Here is a 24,401-nt window from a genome sequence, read left to right as displayed (position 1 = left end):
CTGCTGAAGGTCTGCCATTTGCTGTACTGTAGGGAGCTGGATAAGGGGGGGAAGTGGCATTGGCTAGTGGATGAAACAGAAGGTGCATGTGTCAGATAAAGATTTTACTCTTAGTTCTGCTGATGACCTGTGGTAGATTATTGAGGAACTATTTCACAGCTATGCCTCAGCTCCCTTTATCTGCAAAATGGAGAAAAAGATATCCCTGATGTGATTACTCTCTGATCATGAATTCGTAGCTTAAGTAGACTGGCAAGTTTTAAAATCTCTATTAGACAGCTGTAGTGTACAAGGTATTGTTACTTAGAATACTTCAAATACTGCCCTTGCCCCTTCCCTGTCCTGAATAAAATAAAAAAGTATGAACTGTTTGCATTTAGCTTTGGATTTGGTGTTTTCTTAATCTGAAATGACTTTTGCATAGAAGTATATAAGTGGCCTATTAAAACACATCCTGTACATCTTAATGGTTCTCCTCAGTTTCTCCTGCTTAAGGTCTTTCAAATTAAAGTACAGTCAGCATAATAAAATTACCATATTTTCCTCCTAAGCACTTCACGTTTCCTATTTTACTTTTCCATTTTTCATTGTTTCTATTTTTTCTAAAGGAAAAACAACTTTTGTCATTCTGTATATGGATAAGTGAGTTATAAAGACATTTTTCCCAGATTCTCATGTGTAGCTTGATTTCTTGCTCCCTGATTTCAATTATATTTTAAATATTCTATGTATGTTACAGTTCCTAAAGGAGCAGCATATTTAAAAAAAAAATCTTGTATGTCTTTATGTTAATTGGTGGTAATATCTTAATGAACATTGCATCCTGTCACTTAAGCAGTTAGTTGATCTTCATGTCTTTTAACAAAACACACTAGGGGCTGAACCACTTCTTTTAATCAGGGAAGAGCCTTTGTCTTTCCGTTTCTATTTTTTTTTTTAATAGGAAGCCCATGTAGCATGTTGCAGATGTGCATAAATGACTTCTTGGACTGGCAAGAAGAAGGAAAGGATTTTCTTGTATTACAACAATTCTGTACTCCAGGTGCATGAACCTGTACTTAGGCCTCTAAGTAAGGTGTCTGAAAGGTAACTGCCAGGGCTCATCAGTTGTTGATGTAGATGACTAACGATCTCACCTTGGCTTTTTATGCTTCAGGTGGTGTACATGAGACAAACACTTGGGGTGTTCTTACTCAGGTTGGGATTATAGAAGAAGTTACCTGACTAGCTGATTGCTTTCTTTGCTGCTCCTTTTCCCTGTCTGTGGAGTTTCTCCTCAATTCACAACCCATTGTATTAATGTACTTAACAGTTGGAGTGATGCTTCTGCCAGTCCTGGCACTTTGATCACACGCATCCTGTCTTTGGCAGAAATGCAATGTGGATAGCTGCTTTCCTGGTGCGATGTTTCTCAGATCTCGCAAAATCATGACTTCTAGGCTCAGCCCTCATCTTTGACATCATCTTTCTTGGTCTTTTCAGATTCACTGGAATATAACAGTTCTTTGGGATAGTGAAGGAATTCAGTTAACAGTTTTCATCAGTTGAGGGCTTTTCCTGCCTGCTGTAGAAGCCTTCATCTATGGTTTGATACAATGCTTTCATGACTAAGTTCAGGCTTATCCCAACTAAGCCATAGAAATAATAAAGCGAGGAAAAACTTGTGGCCTAGGTTTCTGCTTCACTGACTTGGGTAACACTACACTTTTTGACCATAGATGGAGTGTTCACTCTGCATCTGCCAGGGTAAATGTGAACAAAAGCTTATGGTACTACATTTAGGCTCTCTTAAGCTTCCCCCCAGATCGTACCATGAGTTGTCTAGCACTTGAGTGCAAATGGTTTAAAAGTACCTTTCCTCAGCCTCATCTAGCGGGTTCTTTTGCTGACTACTTAGGCAAACTACACTACTAGTGGTCGCTTTTCAGATGCAGAAATACAGATTCAGTTGCTTAATATTGGCCTCCAGTGTGGAAATGGGTGGTGCTATGCATGCAAATGATTATCAAATCTGATATTTCACTGTTTCATGCAGGAATCTCTGTGCTGAAATAACAGTTTCTTCCCCACTGTTTATTATTTTGTTAAAATAAGCAAGCTGTGGCTGCCTGATAGTGCATGTAGTGGGCATGTGATGTTACTTAGTGCATTGGTGTTTTAAGACTTCAGCTTTGTTTTCACGATTGTAATTCTAGATACTATCCAGCATTTGAAAGACAGCAAACACATTGTTGTGTATCACAAGGGCCGTTACTTCAAAGTGTGGCTGTACCATGATGGTAGACTGTTGAAACCCCGAGAAATTGAACAGCAAATGCAAAGAATTCTTGATGATGATTCAGAGCCTCAGGCTGGTGAAGAGAAACTAGCAGCTCTTACTGCAGGAGATAGGTATGGTGGTGGTGATTTTTTTAAATGAATTTTAATATTTGGAAATAGTTGCGTAACATACTCATTGAATATTGGCTTTGGAATTATAAAATAGTCTGCAGTCAGTTGATGATACCTTGATCACTGATTTTGTGTATTGCTAACATGTAACAGCTCTTGAGTCATTTGTAAGGACATGGAGGTACAAGTAATTTTGCAGTGGCAACCATGTACACAGATCACCTGTACTCAGCTAGAGAGCTTTCCTTTAATTATGATGATCTTCAGAGTGGTAATTGGAAGCTTTACAATATTACACATATTGACCTATGTGAGTTTTATATCTACTTCAGATCTGTTTCAGGCATTTACCATGGAACTTTTTATGACTATTGTCCAGACTCTTAGATTTAGATGTTACAACAATGGATATTAATATCTGTCAATTGTTTTCATTATTATTACTATTTTCTTCTTCCATATCATAGATATTTTCTTTTGTTCCATTATAAACATGGATGATCTACACAGTACATACTGCGCTCTGCAGAAATGTTGAATTTCTGAGGATTAAGCTTTGCACATGTGTTGAATTGATTCCTAGGATTACATTGTACGTGTATTTTCAGAACTTTTTACTGCTGATATAGTTTAAATGTAATGAAAGTGGTTACTTGAAATTCGATAAAAGTAGGAGGAATGTCTCATAGTGATCTTAAGGGTGATAAAACATTGACAAATTCATGTAATATGGCTATAAACCAAATTCTTTTTACAGGGTACCATGGGCTAAAGCTCGACAGGCTTATTTTAGCCATGGAAAGAACAAACAGTCCTTAGATGCTATTGAAAAAGCAGCATTTTTTGTGACATTGGATGACGTTGAGCAAGGGTACAGGAAAGAAGATCCAGTGAAGTCACTGGATGCATATGCAAAATCCTTAATGCATGGCAGATGTTATGACAGGTACAGTATTGACTCTGTGGAAAATGCTTTGTCTTTTTTAGAATTTCACTAATTCACATGGCTAAAACATAGGAATTAGTGACTTATAAGCTGATAAATTTCCTCAAATCACAGAATGGTTTGGGTTGGAAGGGACCTTAATCATCTAGTCCACCCCCCTTGCCATGGGCAGGGACATCTTTCACTACATCAAATTTCTCAAAACCTCATCCAACCTGACCTTGTACACTTTACAGTGATGGGACATCCACAGCTTCTCTGGGAAACCTGTTCCAGTGTCTCAACACCCTAATTGTAAAAAATATTTTCCCTGATGACAAATGTAAACCTACTCTCAGTTTATAACCGTTGCCCCTTGTGCTGTCACTACAGGACATGATAAAGTCTTTCTCAGTTTTTCTTATAAACCCTTTTTATATATTGAAAGGCCACAAGAAGGTGTCCCTGAGCCTTCTCTTCTCCAGACTGAACAACAGCAACTCTCAGCTTTTCTTCATGGGAGAGGTGTTCCAGCCCTCTAACCATTTTCATGGCCCTCCTCTGGACCCACTTTAACAGGTCCATGTCTGTCCTGTGCTGGGAACCCTAGAGCTGTAAGCAGTACTCCAGGTGGGGTCTCCTAAGAGCAGAGTAGAGGGTGAGAATCACCTCCTCTTCACCTGCCGGGAAAACTACTTCTTCTGCAGCCCAGGATACAATTGGATTTCTGAGCTGCAAGTGCAAATTGCTGCCTCATATTCAGTTTTTCATACACCAGTACCCCAAGTTTTTCTCTGCAGGGCTTCTGAATCAATTCATCCCTTAATCGATTGATACTGGGAATTGTCCTGACCCAGGTGCAGGACCTTGCACTTGGCCGTGTTGAACTTCATGAGATTCCAATTTTGTGCGTTTATTTAAATAAACAATTATAGAAAAAGAAAAAGCCAAGAACTCTAATGCATTTGAATGTGTATTTTGAGAGCAATGTAGTTATAGTATAAAAATGCTTTTGAAAGGTACAAAAGCGTAAGGAAATATTGATTTCTTTTGTAGGTGGTTTGATAAAACATTCACTCTTATAGTATTCAAAAACGGCAGAATGGGTCTGAATGCAGAGCACTCTTGGGCAGATGCTCCTATTGTTGGACACATGTGGGAGGTAGGTGTTTCATACAAAAAGTTAATGCAGAAGATAATGTGATATGGTCCGTGCAACGGCCCTGAAGATCAGCATTTACTTTCAGTCCCTTGCATTCATGTTGCTGAATGGTGATTATGGGCCTGTGTCTACAGCGACTTCAGAATTAAAAAAAAAAACCAACCTTGCTTAAAAGAAAAGGTTGCTGTCCTTTAAATTAAAGGTCTTTATTGCATTTTAATGAGCGTAGATGTCTTCAAAGAAAAGTGATACAGCTCCCCATCTAACTTGCTTATAATATTCTAAATCAATAGATTGTTGCCTCTTTGATATGGCATTGTATTTTGCATATATGCATGTTCCTGAAGCACTTAAGCTTTCTTGTGGTATAAAAATCCCATGCTTACTTTCAAAATTTCAATAAATGGGGCAGAGTTTAACTTTTCCTCTAAGCCCTTGTTGATGAGCTGCAGATTGATATGATGTTTAAATTATCTCCTGTATGTATTTGCAACGAATGGAATAAATGCACTTTTTGCTGGATTTGTTCATCATGAGCTTAGTTCATTACTTTAAATCCTATTTGACTTTTATCTTTTTCTTTTGAAGCTTAAACCCATAAAAAGTTACATGACTTAGTCACTCAAAACTATTTCATAAACATTAGCTCATTCAGATTCATTAGGTAGTTGTGCAAATGGATCTCGGGTCTGACTGGTGCCCCAAGTAATTTCCTAATTTTATTATATGAGCATTTCCATGAGTGTAAGAAGAAAAAAATCTCATTGCATTCTCTACCCATAGAAGAAAGAAGGCCAAACTGGTTTGAGATTGACTTGACAGTGCAGTTTAGACTAGCACAATGGAGAAGAGTTCCTTTGTTTTCTTTTAGTGAATGATGCTATATGCTTTAGTTTGTATCTCTGTAATTACTATTAGTTGTTTCATTTTCTGCTAAGAATTAAGATGACTAAAATAAACTAAGTAGGATCTCATTTCCCAAAAAGTTATCTGTTGTTAGCTCTTTATAGATTGTCTATTTTAAAAATAGAATGGATTAATCTTTATTTCCTAGTTGGCATGTTCTGACCACTAAGTGAGAAAACAACATTAAAAGAAGAGATTAGAAATATATATGTAGAATATGCAGTGGATTTCTGTCAAGGTTTTTATTTCCATATTGAGCAGATTCAAATCTATTGATAATTCTGTATTTAATTTTTTTTTTCATTGAGGATGTTGTTTGAAGTCTTGTAAGACAAGAGACTTTTTTGTCTGTTGTTCAAGTTGTATTGTTCATCTTGGAAACATTCTACTTCCCCACCCAAGAGCTCTAGTGCACATATAAAACAAAATGCAATTCTGAGTGGGATGCAAATGTTATTAAATTCTTGCAGGGATATGCACTTACTCTGAAATAAGCTGTTTCTTGATGAACACGTTTCAACAGATAACAAATTTGCAGAAATTCACAACCTTTGTCCAATTTATATTCTAGAGAAATCTAAGACTTCAGGACTGACTTTTTTTACTACTAGTAAGTTTGAGGTGGGTTTTTAATTGAAACATTTTGATTAATTCAGTAGCATCTAACAAAATGGACCGGCATAATTGCATAGGTATTTGTGCATGTCTGGTATTCTTTCCACTCGGAACACAAGTAAAAATGCCTTAAAAGAAGAGGTAAAACAGAGGGCTCCACTTGCAGCTGTTTTCAGTATTTGGAAATGGATTGTATATTGTATTTCACCGTGTACTGAAAATGGCTTGGATTGATTTCACAAGGAAATCCTAATCCTGCAGCAATATGTAATATGTTGCAATTCTGAAGAAATATCGTTCTTTGCAGACTGTAATGGCAACTGAGTATCTTGACCTCGGCTATTCAGAAGATGGGCATTGCAAAGGAGAGACCAATCAAAATATTCCTGTTCCTGCCAAACTACAGTGGGAAATTCCAGACGAAGTAAGTACAGAACAGCTAGTGGTTTGAGGAAGAAGCTCATCTTTTCCTGAGCAGTCAAATCGTTTAACTAATTACCAATAACCCTATAAATCAGCTTTAAATTCCTTTGAGTCCTGTAAGATATGTATTTCCTGTGTGGATGTTACTTAGTTTACTTAAAGAGATATCAAGGATTTTTAACATCACTCTTGAAAAATTCCAGTGAGGAAATGTCAACTTTTTACTTGAAACTTTCGTAGTTGGCAGTGTGTCAAAAATAAGTGACCACCTATTTTAAATAGTAACTGTATTAACCTGAAATTTAAATTGCTGAGGTTTCATTACTATTGTCACAACAAATGCTCTTGTGTCATAGTTCTTTGAGATTAGATGTCTTTTTTGTTTTCAAAATTCTGTATACATATCTAATGAGGTTAGATTTCTCCCCCTCTGAGTTCAAGACAAACTGCCATCACCTATTTGGATTTTAATTTTGAATACAAAGGTAATGGTTGGTGATATGTTGAATTAAGTATGTATGGCAGATTGGAAGCCACAGAACTATTGCCGTTCTATTTCTGTGGCTCTTTCTTTTATGTTCTAGTGAGCTGAACAGTCTTAATGCTGGTGTTTTTTTAAAGTGTGATTTTTGGACTCCAGATGTGTATTGGCTTAAAACTTGTTTTTAATTAGCTTTCTGAATTTTAACTTTCTGGCAAAGATAGCTTCTCCTCTTTCTCCAAAGGGAGATTATTTAGATAATTATGTTCCTGGCATGTATAAAGGCAGCATTTCTTATTTATCAATTAAAAATACTTGGACTTTTCCAACAGGTCTCTCAAATGCCATCAAATGCATGCATATGCACATATGTGCATGTAGATGTTTGGGGTTTTGTTTGTGTATTTTAGTGTCAAGAAGTGATTGAGAGGTCTCTGAGCACAGCCAAAGCTCTGGCAGATGATGTGGACTTCTGTTCATTTCATTTTGATAATTTTGGGAAGGGACTAATAAAGAAAGCAAAAACCAGCCCTGATGCCTTCATCCAAGTTGCCCTGCAGCTTGCTTACTATCGGGTAAGAACAACAGACTGTTTCTGGCTTATACAATCTCATTAAATTGGGTATAGCGTTTTTGTGATTAAAACATGTAACTGTGCAAAGTACTTTAGGGTAATCTTCCATTGCTTGTGCAAGATTATTAAAGACATTCAATGGAAATTGGTACAAAACCTAAAGCTGAAAATTAATTGTCCAAAGGTTGGTGTATTGACACTTGTGCAGATTTTTCTCTTCTGCTTAGTTGGTCTATCCCTAGGCATTCTGGACTTGAAAGAAGTAGATATTGAACTTCTAGTAGCTATGTTTATACTACATTGTTTAGACTATAACAATGTTAAATTTATCTTTTAGTTTGGAGTCACCCTTAATTCAGTCGTAGCGGACACTCCCTAGGAGGATTAACATAAATGCCTGCCTGTGTTCTCTTCTGTTAGTTCACCTTTTCTGTAATGTCAGAAAACACCAGTGTAGCAACGTGCATGTATTCCAGTTTACTTTCTAATTGTCACTGCTGAGATACCATCCAACTTTTTTTTTTTAAGTAATTCCAAATTGTTTTTCAAAACATCCAGATTTCCTGTCTGCTGTCACCACTTACAGTCTTTCTTACCATTGGCAAATAGTTTGATTACCTACCCACCTCTTTTATTTTGAACATCCATCTCCTTAATCTAAAACTGAACAGACTTTCACAAGCTGTTGTGATGTATTTGTAGACAGGCAGAGTTGCTGACATGTTAAATAAACTTCTGTCATTTGGCAATTTTTAATCTGTAGGTGGTGCACATCTACAGGAAATACGGAAGCCACACTTCCTGGATTTTTGCAGACTGTTTTAAGTTCTCACATTCTTGAAAATCCCCACACTGGCATGCATCTCCATGCTACTAAACTTTTAACTGAAAATACTTTTAAGGATGTTACAGTTTTCTCTATTACTTCTACAGCAGTCTTAATTAGGAAGTGACTGAACTTTCAACTAGGTTTGCGATAGCCTTTAAATCAGCTTCTGTTATAAACTGAAGAAGACTGAATATAAAACACAGAGGGTAGTCCTTGCTAGTTTGGTTGTTCTATTAGCGTTTATCAAATCCTGCTACTCATCTTATTTTTGCCCTTATTATCTTTAGATAAGACTTCTAATGGTGGGCTACTAAAACTTCATGAGTTTAATTTGTGGAGTGATTAATATCCTGTGTGTTTACCTTGAACTGTAGATGAAGGTTTAGCCAGACTTAGTCCCTTTTTCTTAAAGTTCTTATTTTTCCCTTTTCAAGGATATGGGAAAATTTTCTTTAACATATGAAGCCTCTATGACACGCATGTTCAAAGAAGGCAGGACTGAAACTGTTCGTTCGTGTACTGTAGACTCGTGTAATTTTGTTCGGACCATGGAAGACCCAACTGAAAGTGTAAGTTCACAGTGTTGTTGCCTTATACAATCCATACGACGCATGAATTATCATTAGATATCTGTATAAGTTCCCACTTTTAAACACTTAGAGTGATTACTTTGTTTTTTAGGAAGGAAGTGCAGCATAAGGTAATTGTTCACATTTTCTGTCAATATGACAGAAATTCAAGGCTGTACTGAAAGAGAATGGCAGTATCTTAGCCAAATAGATATAGATCTATGCCATTTCTTACAGTTACCGAATTCCAGAAAACTGACTTGTGTGGTTTTTGTGACTTGTAAAGCTCAAAACATAGTTTTGTAAAACAGGTAATCTCATACCAGTTAGGCTTTCCTTTCTGATAGGGAAGCAAGTATTATTCATTATTCATTCAGGGAAAACTTCTTGGTTTGGTAAACTTGAACAATACTGGTTAAAATGTTTGCTGTCAAAACGGAAGGGTGGAGGACAGTCATCTTGAGGAGTGTCTCTTCTTTAATCCACCGCTAGTCACAGTTTTCACAGATACAGTTGATGAAATAAATCATTACATTTGCAGGTTTTGCTAAGCTGAAGAGGATTTCCAGTTCTTCAGAGTCAATAAAAAATTGACCTGAAAGAGGATTTTGTTAAATAGGAATGTACTCATGATATTGCATCCAGGCCTGAGTAACAGCTGCATGGGTAGAAGTTCTAAAGAAAGAGATCTAGGACTATAATAATCAGTAGCTGAACAGTTACAGCTAGATAGCACATTCAGTGCTATGCTATTGGGAAAAATGGAGCCCTCACTTTAATTAGTCTTGCCCTTTATTTTTAGTAGTCTTTTGTCTCTGCACTTTTTTTCTAGTACAGCATTATCTGGGGTAGTGTGTACAGTTTTGGACACCACACTTGAGGTATGGATTGATTGAAGAGAGTCTAAAGGAGAGCAAGAAGGATAGTTAGAAAACTCTCAAGAGGATCTGTGAGGAGAGTCTGAACTGAATTATTCTTGCCTAGTCTAAAGAAGAGGGAACACTGTGGAAGAGGTAGGGAGCCAGGTTATGTTCAAGAGGATGAAAAAGGCTGATGCAGAGATGATGGGAACAATCTGTTCTCTGTCCCAAGAAGTAATGGACTTAAATTTCAGAGAGAAACACATTAAGGAAACATTTTCTGCTAGTAAGGATAATGAGTAAGGAGAGAAATAGTGAGAAGCCTGAGGCAGATTACTTTGGGGAGGTTGCTTTTTCACTCTGAAAATTTTTGAAAGTAGGTTACGTAATCGTCTTTCAGGAAAGAGTTTTAGCTGATCAGATCTTAGGGCAGAGAAGTCTAAGCAGATGAACAGGTGAGGTTCTTTCTAGCCCCATGATTCTACAAATAAAGGAATAAGGTAGCCCCATCTATGACAAGATCGTATATATATAGCAGACTTCATTCTGATCACACTTTTTTTTTTTTATGGTTACTACAAACATGATTCTTTTTCAGACTTGTTGATTCATTGCTGCCCTTGATCAGGAATGATCAGCCACAGAGCAGAGGAACCTGCCTTCATAATGCAATTTTTGCATTTTTTGTGTTATGAAGAGTATATTATATGCATTTATATATTATTTTTAAAAGAGTTGTCAGCCTTCACTGTTTGCTGCTTCTTTTCTCTGGGTTTTTTCCTTAATTTTTTTTCCTGAGCACTTGTATCCTCCATGGACTATCCACAGAGCTTTACTCCTGCATGCCAATGGTGGGCATGCTTAGAGTGACTACAAGTGATTTATTAGTTTTTCATGCTGGAGGCAAATAGGCTGCTCACTGTGTCCCAGGTAAGTGGTATAAAATGCAATGATGCTGGAGATAAGAAGTGACAGGTTGCCATATTCTCAGTGTGTTGCATTCCACATAATAAAATGTTAACAGAATGGTTATCTCAGTGTTTTGAACACACTTGTTCAGCCCTTGCAACATTCATACAGTGTTCATACAATCACAGAATGCCTCAAGTTGGAAGGGGCTCATGAGGATCAAGTCCAACTCCTTGCTCCTTGCAGGATTACACAAAACTAAATCATATGGCCAAGAGTATCATCCAAATACTCACTGAACTCTGACAGGCTTGGTGCACTGACCAGTTCCCTGGGGAGCCTGTTCCAGTGATTGACCACCCTGTTGGTGAAGAACATTTTCCTAATGTCCAATCTGAACCTCCTATAATGCAACTTTATTCCATTTCCTTGAGTCCTATTTCTGGTCAGCAGAGAGAGGAGTTCAGCACCTTCCCCTTCGCTGCCCTGCTTGAGGAAGTTGTAGACTTCTCTAAGCTGAACAAACCAAGTGACCTCTGCCGCTCCTCCTAAGTCTTGCCCTTGAGACCTTTCACCATCTTGGTCCCCCTCCTCCAGACACACTCTAGTAGTTTGATGTCCTTATATGTGAGGTGCCCAAAACTGCACACAGTACTCAAGGTGGGGCCGCACCAGTGCAGTGTAGAGTGGGACAGTCAGCTCCCTCAACCAGCTAGCTATGCTGTGCCTGACACAGTTAGCCCTTTTGGCTGCCAGGGCACTGTTGACTCATATTCAACTTGCTATCAACTCAGACCCCCAGATCTCTTTCCGTGGGGCTGCTCTCCAGTCTCTTGTCTCCCAGTTTGTATGTATAACCAGGATTACCCTGTCCTAGGTCCAGAATCTTGGCACTTGCTCTTGATAAATTGCATATGGTTGGTGATTGCCCAGCTGTCTATCCAGATCTCTCTGTAAGACCTCTAGACCCTCAAAGGAGTCTCCTAATTAGGAGTTCCTCCTAATTTAGTATCATCAGCAAACTTACTTAATGTACAGTTGACTCCTGTGTTCAGATCCTTTATGAAAACATTAAAGAGCACTGGCCCTACCACTGAGCCCTGGGGATCCCTACTGGTGACTGGCTGCCGGCGTAATGTAACCCCATTTATTGTGACTCTGAGCCCAACCCATCAGCCAGTTTTTCACCCAGCGAGTATTATGGACTTGTCTAGCTGTATGCTGGTCCAGGAGGATATTGTGAGAGACAGTTATCAAAAGCTTTGCTAAAATCCAAAAACCCCACATCTGCTGGCTTCTCTTGGTCAGCTAGATGGGTGAACTTGTCATAAAAGGAAATTAAGTTAGTTTAAACAGGACTTTCCCCTTATGAACCTGTGCTGGCTGTGACCAAGGACTGCATTGTCTCAATTGTTTTTCAATAACTCCCAGAATAACCTTCTCCATGATTTTACCAGGCTCTGAATTGAGACTGACAGGCCTGTAATTACCAAGGTCTTCCTTCTTACCCTTCTCCAAAACTGGGACAACATTTGCCAGCTTCCAGTTGACTAGGACCTTTCCAGATTGCCAAGACCATGGAAAAATAATGGAAAGAGGTTCCATGATAATATTGGCTCAGTACCCTGGGACAAATCCCACTGGGCTTCATAGTCTTATGTGCCTCCAGCTGGAGCAGCAAGTCTCAAACAACTTCTGAGTCAGCTGAGAGTTTATCACCCCCTAGTCACAGTCTTCCAGCACAGGACTCCAGGGGTCCCGGGGCCCATCATCGCTTTTAAAAACAGAGTTGAAGAAGGCATTGAATGTCTCAGCTTTGTCTGCCTTCCTGTTTGTGTGGAGCCCTTTTTGTTGTCCTTCACAGTACTGGCCAGCTTGAACTCCGATCAAGCTTTGGTCACATGAATTTTCTTCCTACAGTGGCAAACAGCATCTCTGTAGCCCTCTCATGTCGCCTGTCCTTTCTTCCAATGTCCATGCTCTTTCCTTTTGCTCCCAAGTTCTGGAAGAAGATCCCTGCTCCACCAAGCAGGCCTTCTGTCCCGCTTGCTTGACTTGCGACACTTTGGAATTGCCTGCTCCTGAGCTCTTAAAAGGATTTTTAAAAATGACCAGCATTCATGGACCCCAATACCTTCAGTGTTGTCAGTTTGCCTTCTAAAATGGCTGTTGGAGTTTCAGCTTTTTTTAAATCACATTGAGATTTGCTATTCTATAACTTTTAAGACTATTGTCTGTAGGAACTAAATATACAATAGCATAGTAATCTTGAGTTGTAATCATGGCGTTAGATTCTGGGGTTAGATGACCCTTAAAATACAAATTTGTTTTCACTATGCACTGTTTACAGCAGGTAATAGTGGACACTTGCTAATATCTGAAATTGAATACAAGAGGTTGAAAAGCCAGAGGATGCTAGTATTTGGTGTTAGTTGCATGCATTGTCTTGTACTTGACTCTTGAGTGCTCTAGACTTGAGAGCCATTGCTGTAACTTAGTTTCTGCACCTCCATCTTCAACCCATTTCACTTAACTGATTTTTCTTCATCTTTTTTTCATTGTTAGAATGAAAATAAGCTCAAGTTCTTTCAGCTTGCTGCTGCTAAACATCAGCACTTATATCGTCTCGCCATAACTGGTGCTGGCATTGACCGCCATTTGTTCTGCCTTTATGTTGTGTCCAAGTACCTTGCTGTAGATTCTCCTTTTCTTAAGGAAGTAAGTGACTTTTATTGATAACTGTTAATTACAGTAAATAATCCTTTGTTTACTTAGTGTTTTGTGGTATCTGCTTACATACTCGTGGAACTCTGGTTTTCCTAAGAAAAAGGTAAGAGTTTAGCTAGCATTGCTTAACATCTGCTGGTAGATTACAAGTTAGACTGGTTTCGCTTTATGTATACACTTATTAATAGATCTATAGGAATGCTTTCTGTGAGCTTTGTAATATAATACACGTTATTAAGGATTGATAGAAAGATACAGTCAGTATTACATAAAAATATTGGTTGCTTGTGGTTTTTACATATTTTCAAGGCAGCACAAACAGACTGCGTTTTCTCTCAAGAATGTTCTTTTGGAACTGTGACAAAATCACTTTCTTTTAAATTATTGTGAGTTAAAGGAGCTGTATATTGCAATATTTTTGTTTAATGCACAACATTAATGTTACTGTTTATTACCATGACAAATGCTTTATTACTTAAACTAGATTTTAAGGTTGGGTTTTATAAAGAAATTATATTACACTTGTTCATGTTTTCTGATTAATAAAAAACGTGTTCCAGCTTGCCTCCAAATTAAGCTACTCACATTTGTCTGCTTGTCCTCCTACATGTGAATAGTGGCTAAGTCAAGAATAAAACAACTTCCTACAGCTTCCACAGACCTTTAAGATACACGTGTATTGTTAGAGATTTCACAAGCTTCTAAGTTGATATAGTAACTTACTGGGATTTGAATATGGCCATTAATTATCTTCTTGTTAACAAGACCTGTTTTGCAGCATTTATCAGTCTATAGACAAAATGAATCTATTTTGAAATAGCATTTCTATTGAAATAACTTTTATTGTCTTTGAGAAATTTACATCACAACCTCATGTTAATGGTTTGTGTATCAAAACAAGTTTAGCTGTTTCTTTTAACCTTGGTTGTTCATTCCATTGAAATGGGAACTGGAGTTATCCTTAATATTGCTTTATTGACTGCTTTCTAACTTATCTGGACTAGTTTTTGAGAAAGTTGCATGTTCTTAACCAATGTGTTACACTTGTTTGCATCTCTTTCATATCTAATAAAGGTTTTGTCAGAGCCTTGGAGGCTGTCAACAAGTCAGACACCACAGCAACACATTGATCTAAAGAAGAACCCTGAGATGTTAGCCTGCGGTGGAGGATTTGGACCTGTATGTTTGCTAAATACAAGTACCCCTTTAAAAAGAGTATTATTCTGAGTATGCCAGTCTAAAAATTTCAGATCTGTAATACCTTAATGTTGCACATCAAAGGTGCAACACATGCTTTTAAATACATGTGTTTAATCCTTTCCCATGATGTGGATGTGATCAGAAAAATCTGCATCACCTTTTTCTCATGGCAGGGCTCTATGGCAGAGAGATCTGATAGAGTGGGGTTTTTATCACATTACCTATGCCCAGAGCTTCTGTACCTCAGGATATTATTACAGTGACAAATGTCTTATTAAATAAGCTAGATTTTAAGGCTGGGATTTGTAAAAGTAATTATACTTGACTTGTTCTTTATAATTTATTCATACTTTCCTTCAAATAAAGCTACTGACATTGTTCTGCTTGCCCTCCTAAGAGTGAATAGCAGCTAAGTCAAGAATAAAACCACATTCTACAGCTTCTGCAGACTGTCAAGAAACTAGTATATTGTTAGAGATTTTACAAGCTTCTGACTTGCTATAGTCTTTTAACTGGGATTTGAACATGGCCATTGATGATATTGTTGTTAACAAGATCTGTTAAGCAGACTTTATGGGGCTATAGATTAGACTAAGATGTTTTCAAAAAGCATTTCTATTGAAAATACAATATGATGAGGGATCACAGGACTGGTCTTTGCCCCACGGGAATTAGGATGACAATTACAGTGCATTTTGGCTGGTTTGTCAAGCTGGAAGTTGTTTTTTTGTGGTTTGGGTTTTTGGTTTGCCTTTTTTTTCATTTATTTATTTATTCGTGTTTCTGATACAGCTTTCAGTAGTTCTTGAAATTGGAATGTCTTCAAATTGCAGTATCAATGAAGCCTATCTATTGCAATGCTGCTCATTCATGAGAAACTGGCTTGCTCCAGCAGATTATAAAGTCAATATTTCAAATCCCCAAAAGAGTGATTTTTGGCTGCAGGAATTTCTAACACTTTTTCCTTTTGTTTTTGCTAATGCTGCATTAACTGCTCCCTTCTTACTATTTCTTCATTCCTTTAATTTCCTTCCTTCAGTTGTCTGCCTTTCCAAATAACACTGCTTACATTTCCCTTCATCATTTCTTATATCCTTACAAAAACCGTACTTTGATTTGCTGAAGTACCCCAGAGGTTCAGTACATCAGGCTTTCCGTGTGTGTGGTGTTTATTGCTTTGGGGGAGGTGGCGGGGAGGTTAAGCATTCTATAGGCCATAGCCCCATAGCACTAATAGAGAGAAGACTATCAGGCTGATTAGCAGCAGTGGCAGCAAAGAGCTTGAAGGCTGTGATCCTTTGAGTCAGGAAAGAGAGGAAGGAGGGTGGCAGCAGGACAGTCTGTGTTTACTAGGCATACTTTAACATCAGACTGAAACTTGGGACAGTTTAATGCTGCTAATGTTGAAATCAGACCAGAGTTCTGCTCTTGATATGGGTATTCAGAATCATATCTTTGCTGTAGAGTTGGATGACTTTGCCTTTGGGCATGTTTTCATAATACAAGGCTTGTATGCTCCATATTTATATACTGTATTTGTTTATATCTGCAGAGTGATCCCATGAAACAGGATGTTTAGGTGTACAACTGAACTATTTTATTCCTTTCTGCTTAAGCACTGAAGCTGTATAGCTGCTTAGGACCAGACCTTGGTAGGAGATCTCTGAACAAGTATTCTATTTCAAAACACTAAAGCTAGGAAATACTACAGACATATATTCAGAAAATGTTAATTCCGTCACTTCAGAGGAGACTAGAACTGTTCCCTTAAGTGGAATCAGTCTTCAGAAATGATGAATTTTGCTTAAGGAGAAATTGCAACTGATTTTAAAAATTGCACGGTAAGAATTGTGTAATTATGTATAAGATAATTTAGGAATGGAAGGAAAAAGTTTAGAGCTTGTTTTTCTCTTCTTGCTTCCACTAGGTGGTCGATGATGGCTATGGTGTTTCTTATATTATCTTGGGTGAAAATTCCATCCATTTCCATGTCTGTAGCAAAGTATCTTGCTCTGAGACGGTAAGGGTCAGTCCTTTCCTATGGTTTAATAAATCTGTTCAGGTATCTGCTTGTAAAACTGTTCTACTCATTGTCTAAAAAAATTTAGTTGGACTTGCAACATACAGTTATAATGCTTTTTTTTCCTCAGAATATGTTGTGTTGTTGCGGGTTTTTTTTTGTCTCCACTTTTCTATAAATTTAATAGCTTTATGAACCAAGGAAACCATATTCTATTTCACTTATGCTTTCAAGCATAAAGAAAGCATGTGTCCCAAGCTCATCTTTACATATGCGTAGTTCCCTGGAACTCATGTAAAATGACTCATATCTGTCCCATAAACAGTAAGATGGGCGGCTTCTGGTTTTTGTTATTACAGTTTTGCTTTGATTTGTCTCTGGTTGCAGTTGTAAAGACAGAGAAAAATGTAAGCTCCCTATTCTTTAAATCTTCTCGGTTTAAATAATACTGAAAGAAGCTGGCCCATAATTTATAATCTGTGCTTGAGAAACATAAACTTTATTAGAATAACACCCATTATGAGAATGTAGTAGATGTCATCTATTCAATAGCCTGCTGTTGCGGAGGCCTGCTTTGAGTGAGCTTCAATTCATCCTTCCCCTTCAGATTTTTATTACTTTAACAAACATGCTGAGTATGTTCAGGATTCCATAGCTGAAGCAGGTTTTCCTCTTTTGACCTTAACTTGTCTGAGAGACCTTGGTGCCTTTGGTTAATCATTAAAGATTAGGAAATACAACTTTGTTTTTTCATAGTTCAAATTGTTCTTCAGATGGACCTTAGCTTGTACTTTAAATTTCCCCTTTTTTTTTTTACTTATTAGTCAAGTCAAAGGTCCCTACAGAAAAGGCAGCATTTTGTGTGCGTGGCCTTGATATTAGTAGGGTTTTTGTAGCAGGTCCTGTAATGCAGCTAATAATTTACATTTGTAATCTTAATTTCTTCCTTGTACCGTTCATCTGACATTTACATTAAACAGAACAAGTTCATAGTTTGTTTATACCTAGTTAATTGTGATTTTCATTCAGGGTTCTGATAGGAACTCAAATACAGAATGTTTTTCTCCTCTTTCAGTACTTCTAGGTCATTAGTCATACAACTTCTGAACATTTTATTTTCTGAAAATTAGCTTTTGCAAAGTCTTGTATGAAAAAACGATACTGAAACTCACCTATTTGAATGTAACAGAAAGCTGTAGATGCATCTGATTTCAAAAGGAGATTATCTCAGTTCTGTCTGTAAGATAGTAAATGCATAATGAAGAAATTATTAGTCAGTAATAGCATAAATCTGGATTAATTTGTATAGCATTAAAATTTTTTGTGGTTTATATTCCCCATTTTATGGTAAAATACATGCCCTAATTCTGTAAGCTGCAAAACTTCCTTCTTTTGCATAAAATATAACTGTTGATTGACAGTACAAGTCTTTGGTTTTGTTTTTTGTTTGTTTTTTTTTTAAAGGATTCTCATCGTTTTGGAAAAAACATCCAAAAAGCAATGGTTGACCTCATGGGTTTATTCAACCTTGGTAAAAACTGTACCAAGTGATTTGCCTTATTGGTGCCAAGCAACCTCCTGTTGTTGGGATGAGAACTCTTCTGAACAGTGAATGAGAGCAAGGTTTGTCGAACAGCTGGCGAAGAAACTGAGTCAACATCTTCTTGATCACCTGTGAAAACCTTAGCAGTGTATCGAATGTTTCATGATTTTTTTTTTTTCAGTAGTTTGGAAGAGTTTATTTCTGCAAAAGATGACTTTTGAAATCTTGTATGTTTCTAGGGATGATGTATAGTGTCATTGCATGAAGTCATGTATATTCTAAGTCATGCAGTTTTCTCTTAATTTTTATACACTTGCTCTTTTTTTTTTACTTAAAATTAGTCTACTTGTATTCCAGAATCAAAAGGATAAAACACACTGTCTTAAACTCAAATACTAGAAAAAGTTAAATTTGTTATGTACTAATAGCAGAACTTTCTTCAGTGCATCTCCTGCATTATGTCAATGAATGATAATGCTTGTGGCTGTTTACCTTCGTTGGTTTCGGAGGGTTTTTTTAAAGGTAATTTCTGTAAAACATACAAAAAAAAGTCCCTGATATAACCCACTGTAACATACCAAGTTGTAGAAATCTTTTGGTTTTTGGAAAAAAAACCCCAACCATTGGCTAATGTGTCACCTGACTAGAAGGTATCACATTTTCTTATCACTTACAAGCATGTCTGCCACATTGTTGGTTTTATTTCCATATAAATAAATGGACTTGTGTGCTTGTTCATGCGAGTGCCTTAGAAAAAGAAAGATCCTAAACCCAGGAAAAAAGCTTATGCCGGGAGTTGGTTTTACACTGTCGTAGCGGTGAAGGAGGTCATGTAGGAGTAATGCAGACCTAATTTTCAAATTACAAGTTGGGTTGATGTGGCATAAGTAGACTTGAATATGTTGCCATATGCTGCTGTTAGGTTTAAAGCTCTAATGAAATGCTCCCATCTTAAATGGCAAAGACAGTCCCTATGAAATGCCGGAGTAACTTTATTTCAGAGCTACAGATATTAATGTGTTTATTTTGGTGAATGGTATTGGTGGTCATTTGAGACAAGAGTTTCTGGGTCCCAGGGAATGTCAATTTAGTTAAATGTAATCTGTTGGCCAGTCTACGAAGCAAGGCTGCCTGTAGAGGCTGATCAATAGCAGTTTGCCTTCTTTCAGCCTGGAAGGACCACTACTACATTGCCCACCATCTGCATGAGAAGGACAAACTATGAAAGTTGTGGAAAATATCTCCATAATGGGAAAATCCTGACTTTCTTAAACCCCTCCTGGGAGACACTCTTGGTCAAGCACAGTTTCTGAAGGATACAAGGAGGGAGGGGAAAGCTATTTCACTCAAAAAGGAGCATGTTTCCAAGTGCAGAAATAAAATGGTTACTACAAAATAGAGTAACTTTGTGCATGATACTTCTTTTCCACAGGCTTTATAGGTATGGTTACGTTTTATATCCTACAGTGCAGTAGAGTGTACCTGTTAGCGCAATTTTTTTTTTTTTAATGTAAGGTACATGGTATTTGGTAATACAGTGAATGCTGCTCCAGAGCTATGCTGATTTTAAAAGGCCTTTGCGACTGATATAATACTTCTCATTAGACTCTGAATGTTTTCTGGCCAGGATTTCTAACTTTCTATGCCTCTTCATGTTTCTTTTATTCTGATCTAGCTATTAAAACACCCATGTATGTATGTTTGAGGTGGAAAACTCAAAGATCACAGATGCATACTTAAGCAAATGTATGCTTACAGAAACGTAGGAACCCTCACAGGAATTAGCCAAAGACACTCATTATTTGATTAGGCACAGCGGGGACTCTCTGTGCTCTGGGATCGGTTCAAGTCTGTCATTATCTCAACTGCTCTCACCCACAGTTGGGCACCATAAAGGACTGTGATGCTGTTACCCTGGCTGGGAGTTGTTGACACAGCTGCTCACTCACCCTCCCCCCTTCTGGGGATCAGGGAGAGAATTAAAGGGGCAAAGGGGAGAAAAAAGACTCCTGGGTTGAGATAAGAATAATTTAATAACTAAACTGCAAGAATATTGAAAAATAATAGTAATGATGATAATGTCATATATATAAATGAGTGATACTGCTCACCACCCAATTACCAAGGCTTATCCCGATCCCGGAGGAGGGAGAATCCCAAAACTGGACTTGCAGTATGGACATAAGAATCCAAGCGTCCCAGACTGAGAGCTGACCGAGGGAGCCAACCCTGGGAGAGGGACCACTCAGAGCGGGATGACCTGGAAAGAGAGCTGACCCGGCGCAAGAGATAGAGCTTCCGGAGAGCCCTCACCTATATCCTGGCCATGTCGTGCATGATATGGAATAGACTATTGGCCAATCTGGGTCTCAAGCCTAAACCGAAGGTCGAATCCTAGACTAGTAACTGGGGCTGTGCTCCCTCCCAACTTCTGCATCTGCAGACACGGGCACAGCAGAGAAGCTGAAAAATCTTTGACTGTCCTGGCAGCAACTGTAAACACCAGTATGTGATCAGCCACCTTCTCAGCACAAACCCAAACACAGCCTCTTACTAGCTACTATGAGGAAAGTTAACTCTGTCTTAGATGAAACCAGGACAGTGGGAAAGCATGCTTTGAAATAAGCCTTACTTCAGCTAGCAGGCCTGGCATTTATCGAGCTACTGCAACAATTTTATAGTGATCTATTCTTTTGGAACTGCAGAGGTAATGCAGTTTTGGGTTTTTTGGTGGTTTTTTTATTGACCACTGACCAATCTGCTTAAATTAACATTGGGGCATATTAGCTCGTAGAATTTTCTTTAAAAAAAAAAAATGTTTAGATTTGCCTTTCATGTCTTAAATGTTTCAAGTCTAATTGTAGTTAGTGCAGTTATCAATGCAATTTTACATTCTTAGAGAGTAAGTATAATTGGCAAGGAAAACTTGATTTTTGTTGTAAATGATTTAAACATTTTGTGGTGTTAATGTATTTTTTTTTAATTTAGGATAGATTGTAATTCCTAAACACATAATCTTTTATTTCATTTTCTTTAGAATGTCAACAGCATGTAAATAAAAGATGCTTTTTGGATGTAAATCTTAGAAATCTAGAGTGAATGTAGGTTATTAATAAAGAACTAATTTAAATCTTCATGTTCAATATTGTGTACATAAAGTAAAACTGCTTGCTTTTTTGCTCGAAAACCATAGGAATGTAACTGAAATTACCTAGATTTGAATGAACCTTCTAGTACAATGTACTTTACTATAAAGTAAAATGTTCATATTTCAGAAAAATATTAATTTTTTACTAAAACCTTCAATCACATATTCTCAATTGGTGATTTAAGAGCTCAAAGTTAAGGTTAAGTAGGTGTTAGAAGTCAGGTTGGTTGATAATAAATTGACTTATTAAATACCAGTGTGGACTTAAAATACCTTTAATATGCATTTTCCAAATTTCTTATTTCAGCTATTTCATGACAGAAATTAGGAGAGCATTAAGTGCACTTACAGGCTCCCATTGTCTGGAACTAACATAATTCTAAACTAAATATTTTTTTAAGGGTTGGTTTTTTTGAGGTACTAAGGCAGTGTGTGCCTGACCTTGAAAATCATGGTTCTAATTTGAATTGGTTCTTTGTACCAATTGTTTTCTCATATAAAATATATATTAATTTAAGCTATTTTTAAAAATCTTGTTCAATTACTCTACATCTGTGATTGATGATTTACATCCAACAATGTCTCTATTTTCTGTTCTCTTCCTTGACTTAAAAAAACAAAATCCCAATTTCCTCTACTTATTACAATGTTTAATATCTTTTGTATCTTTTTGCCAGCTCCCTTGCTGCTGTTTTTGGACTTGTGAAATCATTGCTATTAAATCCACTTAGGAATGGTAGTAGCAGACTATTCAGTTTATTTTAGAGTGATTTATACATGTCTTGCTAGTTAACAGGGAATGTGTTAATGAACGATTTTTCTTTTTTCAGGTTAAGTAGAAAGAAGAAACAACATAGGTCTTTCTTTAGATGAGCTTTTTTCTTGAGATCCAAATAACCGCTGGAATGTTTCTGTGAAACCGTCTGCAGGATAGTGGAGAGCACTGGTTTGATCTTTACAGTGAATAATCCATAGAATACGAATGGTAAGGTAGAGGAGAACTAGTTCAGGCACAGAAAGTTAACATTGTTAAAATGTAATTTGCTTTATTTGAAGATTCCTGGTAGCTGAAAACTCATTTGAAATTGCATTAAAACTGGGGACTACTTTGAGACAGTTGAGGAGGACTTCTTTTGCCCTTTAAAGGTTCACGTGCTTTTTTTTTAAATTGCTGTTTATCAAAAAAACCACAAACCCCCCAAACAGCAACAACAACACAAGCCCACACAAAACCCACTAAATAGTTTTGTGTGACAGACTGTTTTCACAATTGTTTAGCTTGCTGCTTTTCTGGATGTTGCAGTCTTCTCTACATGGAAGAACATGGTGATTTCAGTTTCGCACTTCATCTCTTAGATACTGTTAGCTCCAGGTTGTATTTCAAATGTTTCCCACCAAGGCTGGATACTGAAGTTGTAAATGGATATGTTCAATCTGAACAGAAATGCTGTATGGAAACTTTCTATGTAAGGATGGCAAGTGTAAGATGAATCTTGTACGCAAAAAATGTTGCTGTGGTTGTACATGATGCACAGGATTAATCAGCTCTGGCTGAAATTAATGAACTCCTATTGCGAAGTACTAAAATAAAAAACTTAGCTGTTAGATGAAACCCATGAGAGGGGAGGAGAAAGCATGGGGTTTTTTTGGTTTGTTCTGTTTTTCCCTAACTTTCATGGCTGCAGACCTGCGGCTGCCAGGGTGGAATTTTGTAACCAAAAGTGTAAGGAAACACTTTTTTCTGGTTTCTTTTTGGATTAATTGTAGGGTACCATATGGACGAAAGGTAGCTTGAAGTTGTTTTAGGCGTTTTGAGTTACTGTGGGGTTTTTTTAACACACAAAATCTCCTAAAATTGAATACATTAATATATAAAATTAAAAATTCAGGTTAAATTTCTGCTTTCAAAGAAACCATCTTTTATCTTGGCCATAGGTAGTGGCCTGGTAGGTTTGGAATGTTTTCTAAACAATGAAATCTTTATGGCACCAGGGTGACAATTCCACGATTTACAGCGTGAGTTGTAGAAAGGGCTCTAAGAGCAGAAGCTGGACTCCAGCAATTTCACAGAATCACAAAATGGGTGAGGTTGGAAGGGACCTCTGCAGTTCATCTAGGTCTGACCAGAGGGTTGTCCAGCACCATCTCCAGATGGCTTTTTGAGTATCTCTAAGGAAGGAGACTCCAAAACCTTTTGGTCCCCTCACCACAAGAAGGCCATTGAGGGGCTGGAGCAGGTCCAGAGAAGGGCAACGGAGCTGGGGAAGGGTCTGGAGCACAGGGCTGACGAGGAGCGGCTGAGGGAGCTGGGGGGGTTCAGTCTGGAGAAGAGGAGGCTGAGGGGAGACCTCATCACTCTCTACAGCTGCCTGAAAGGAGGGTGCAGTGAGGGGGGTGCTGGGCTCCGCTCTAGAGTGACAAGTGATGGGACAAGAGGAAATGGCCTCAAGTTGCACCAGGGGAGGTTTAGGCTGGAGATTAGGAAAAAGGTCTTCCGTGGAAGAGTGCTCAGGCATTGGCACAGGCTGCCCAGGGCAGTGGTGGAGTCACCATCCCTGGAGGGGGTCAAGAAACGTGTCGATGTGGTGCTTGGGGACATGGGTTAGTGGACTAGGTGGTGTTGGGTTGACGGTTGGACTTGATGATCCTTGAGGTCTTTTCCAACCTTAATGATTCTGTGATTCTATGGGCAACCTGTGCCCGGGTTAGGCTGTCCCTGTTGCTGCTTGTCCTGGCACTGGGCCCCATGGAAAAGTGCCTGGCTCCATCTTCTTCACCCCCCCTTTCCCCTTTGTATCTCTAGGCAAAGCACTCCCAGCTCTCTCAGCCTTTCCTCACAGGAGAGATGCTCCAGACCCTTCCTCACCTTCACGGCCTTTCGCTGGCCCCTCACCAGTCTGTCCCTCAGGTACTGGGGAGCCCAGAGCTGGAGGCAGAGCTCCAGCAGCGGCCGTGCAGTGCCGAGCAGTGCTCTTCTACCCGGATTGTAGCAAACCACCTCTTACTCGGTACCGGGAGCCTGGTTAATCTTTGACTCCTTGTAATGCGAGATAATTTCCAAGCGAAATTACACTTTAAGTACAAAACAAACATAAAAATTACCTCACAACACGCCCCTC

The 24,401-nt window shown here is 38.1% G+C and overlaps 1 protein-coding gene across 1 annotated transcript in view; it reads left to right on the top strand.

Moving 5' to 3' along the window:
• CPT1A (carnitine palmitoyltransferase 1A (liver)) overlaps positions 1-18,368 on the top strand; it is a 38,955-nt gene extending 20,587 nt beyond the window's left edge. Inside the window, exons 10-19 of the mRNA XM_010083778.1 lie at positions 2,196-2,391; positions 3,149-3,337; positions 4,373-4,478; positions 6,307-6,423; positions 7,314-7,478; positions 8,741-8,875; positions 13,210-13,362; positions 14,446-14,550; positions 16,499-16,591; positions 18,056-18,368. Coding sequence (XP_010082080.1) covers positions 2,196-2,391; positions 3,149-3,337; positions 4,373-4,478; positions 6,307-6,423; positions 7,314-7,478; positions 8,741-8,875; positions 13,210-13,362; positions 14,446-14,550; positions 16,499-16,591; positions 18,056-18,142 — 1,346 coding nt within the window. The 3' untranslated portion in view covers positions 18,143-18,368. The remainder of the gene's footprint in view (positions 1-2,195; positions 2,392-3,148; positions 3,338-4,372; positions 4,479-6,306; positions 6,424-7,313; positions 7,479-8,740; positions 8,876-13,209; positions 13,363-14,445; positions 14,551-16,498; positions 16,592-18,055) is intronic.
• The last annotated feature ends 6,033 nt before the right edge of the window (positions 18,369-24,401 follow it).

Source organism: Pterocles gutturalis, unplaced genomic scaffold (assembly GCF_000699245.1).
Source record: "Pterocles gutturalis isolate BGI_N339 unplaced genomic scaffold, ASM69924v1 scaffold8645, whole genome shotgun sequence".
Lineage (NCBI taxonomy): Eukaryota > Metazoa > Chordata > Aves > Pterocliformes > Pteroclidae > Pterocles > Pterocles gutturalis.
The sequence above is the reverse complement of the archived record's forward strand: the minus strand, read 5'-3'. Positions and strand labels throughout refer to the sequence as shown.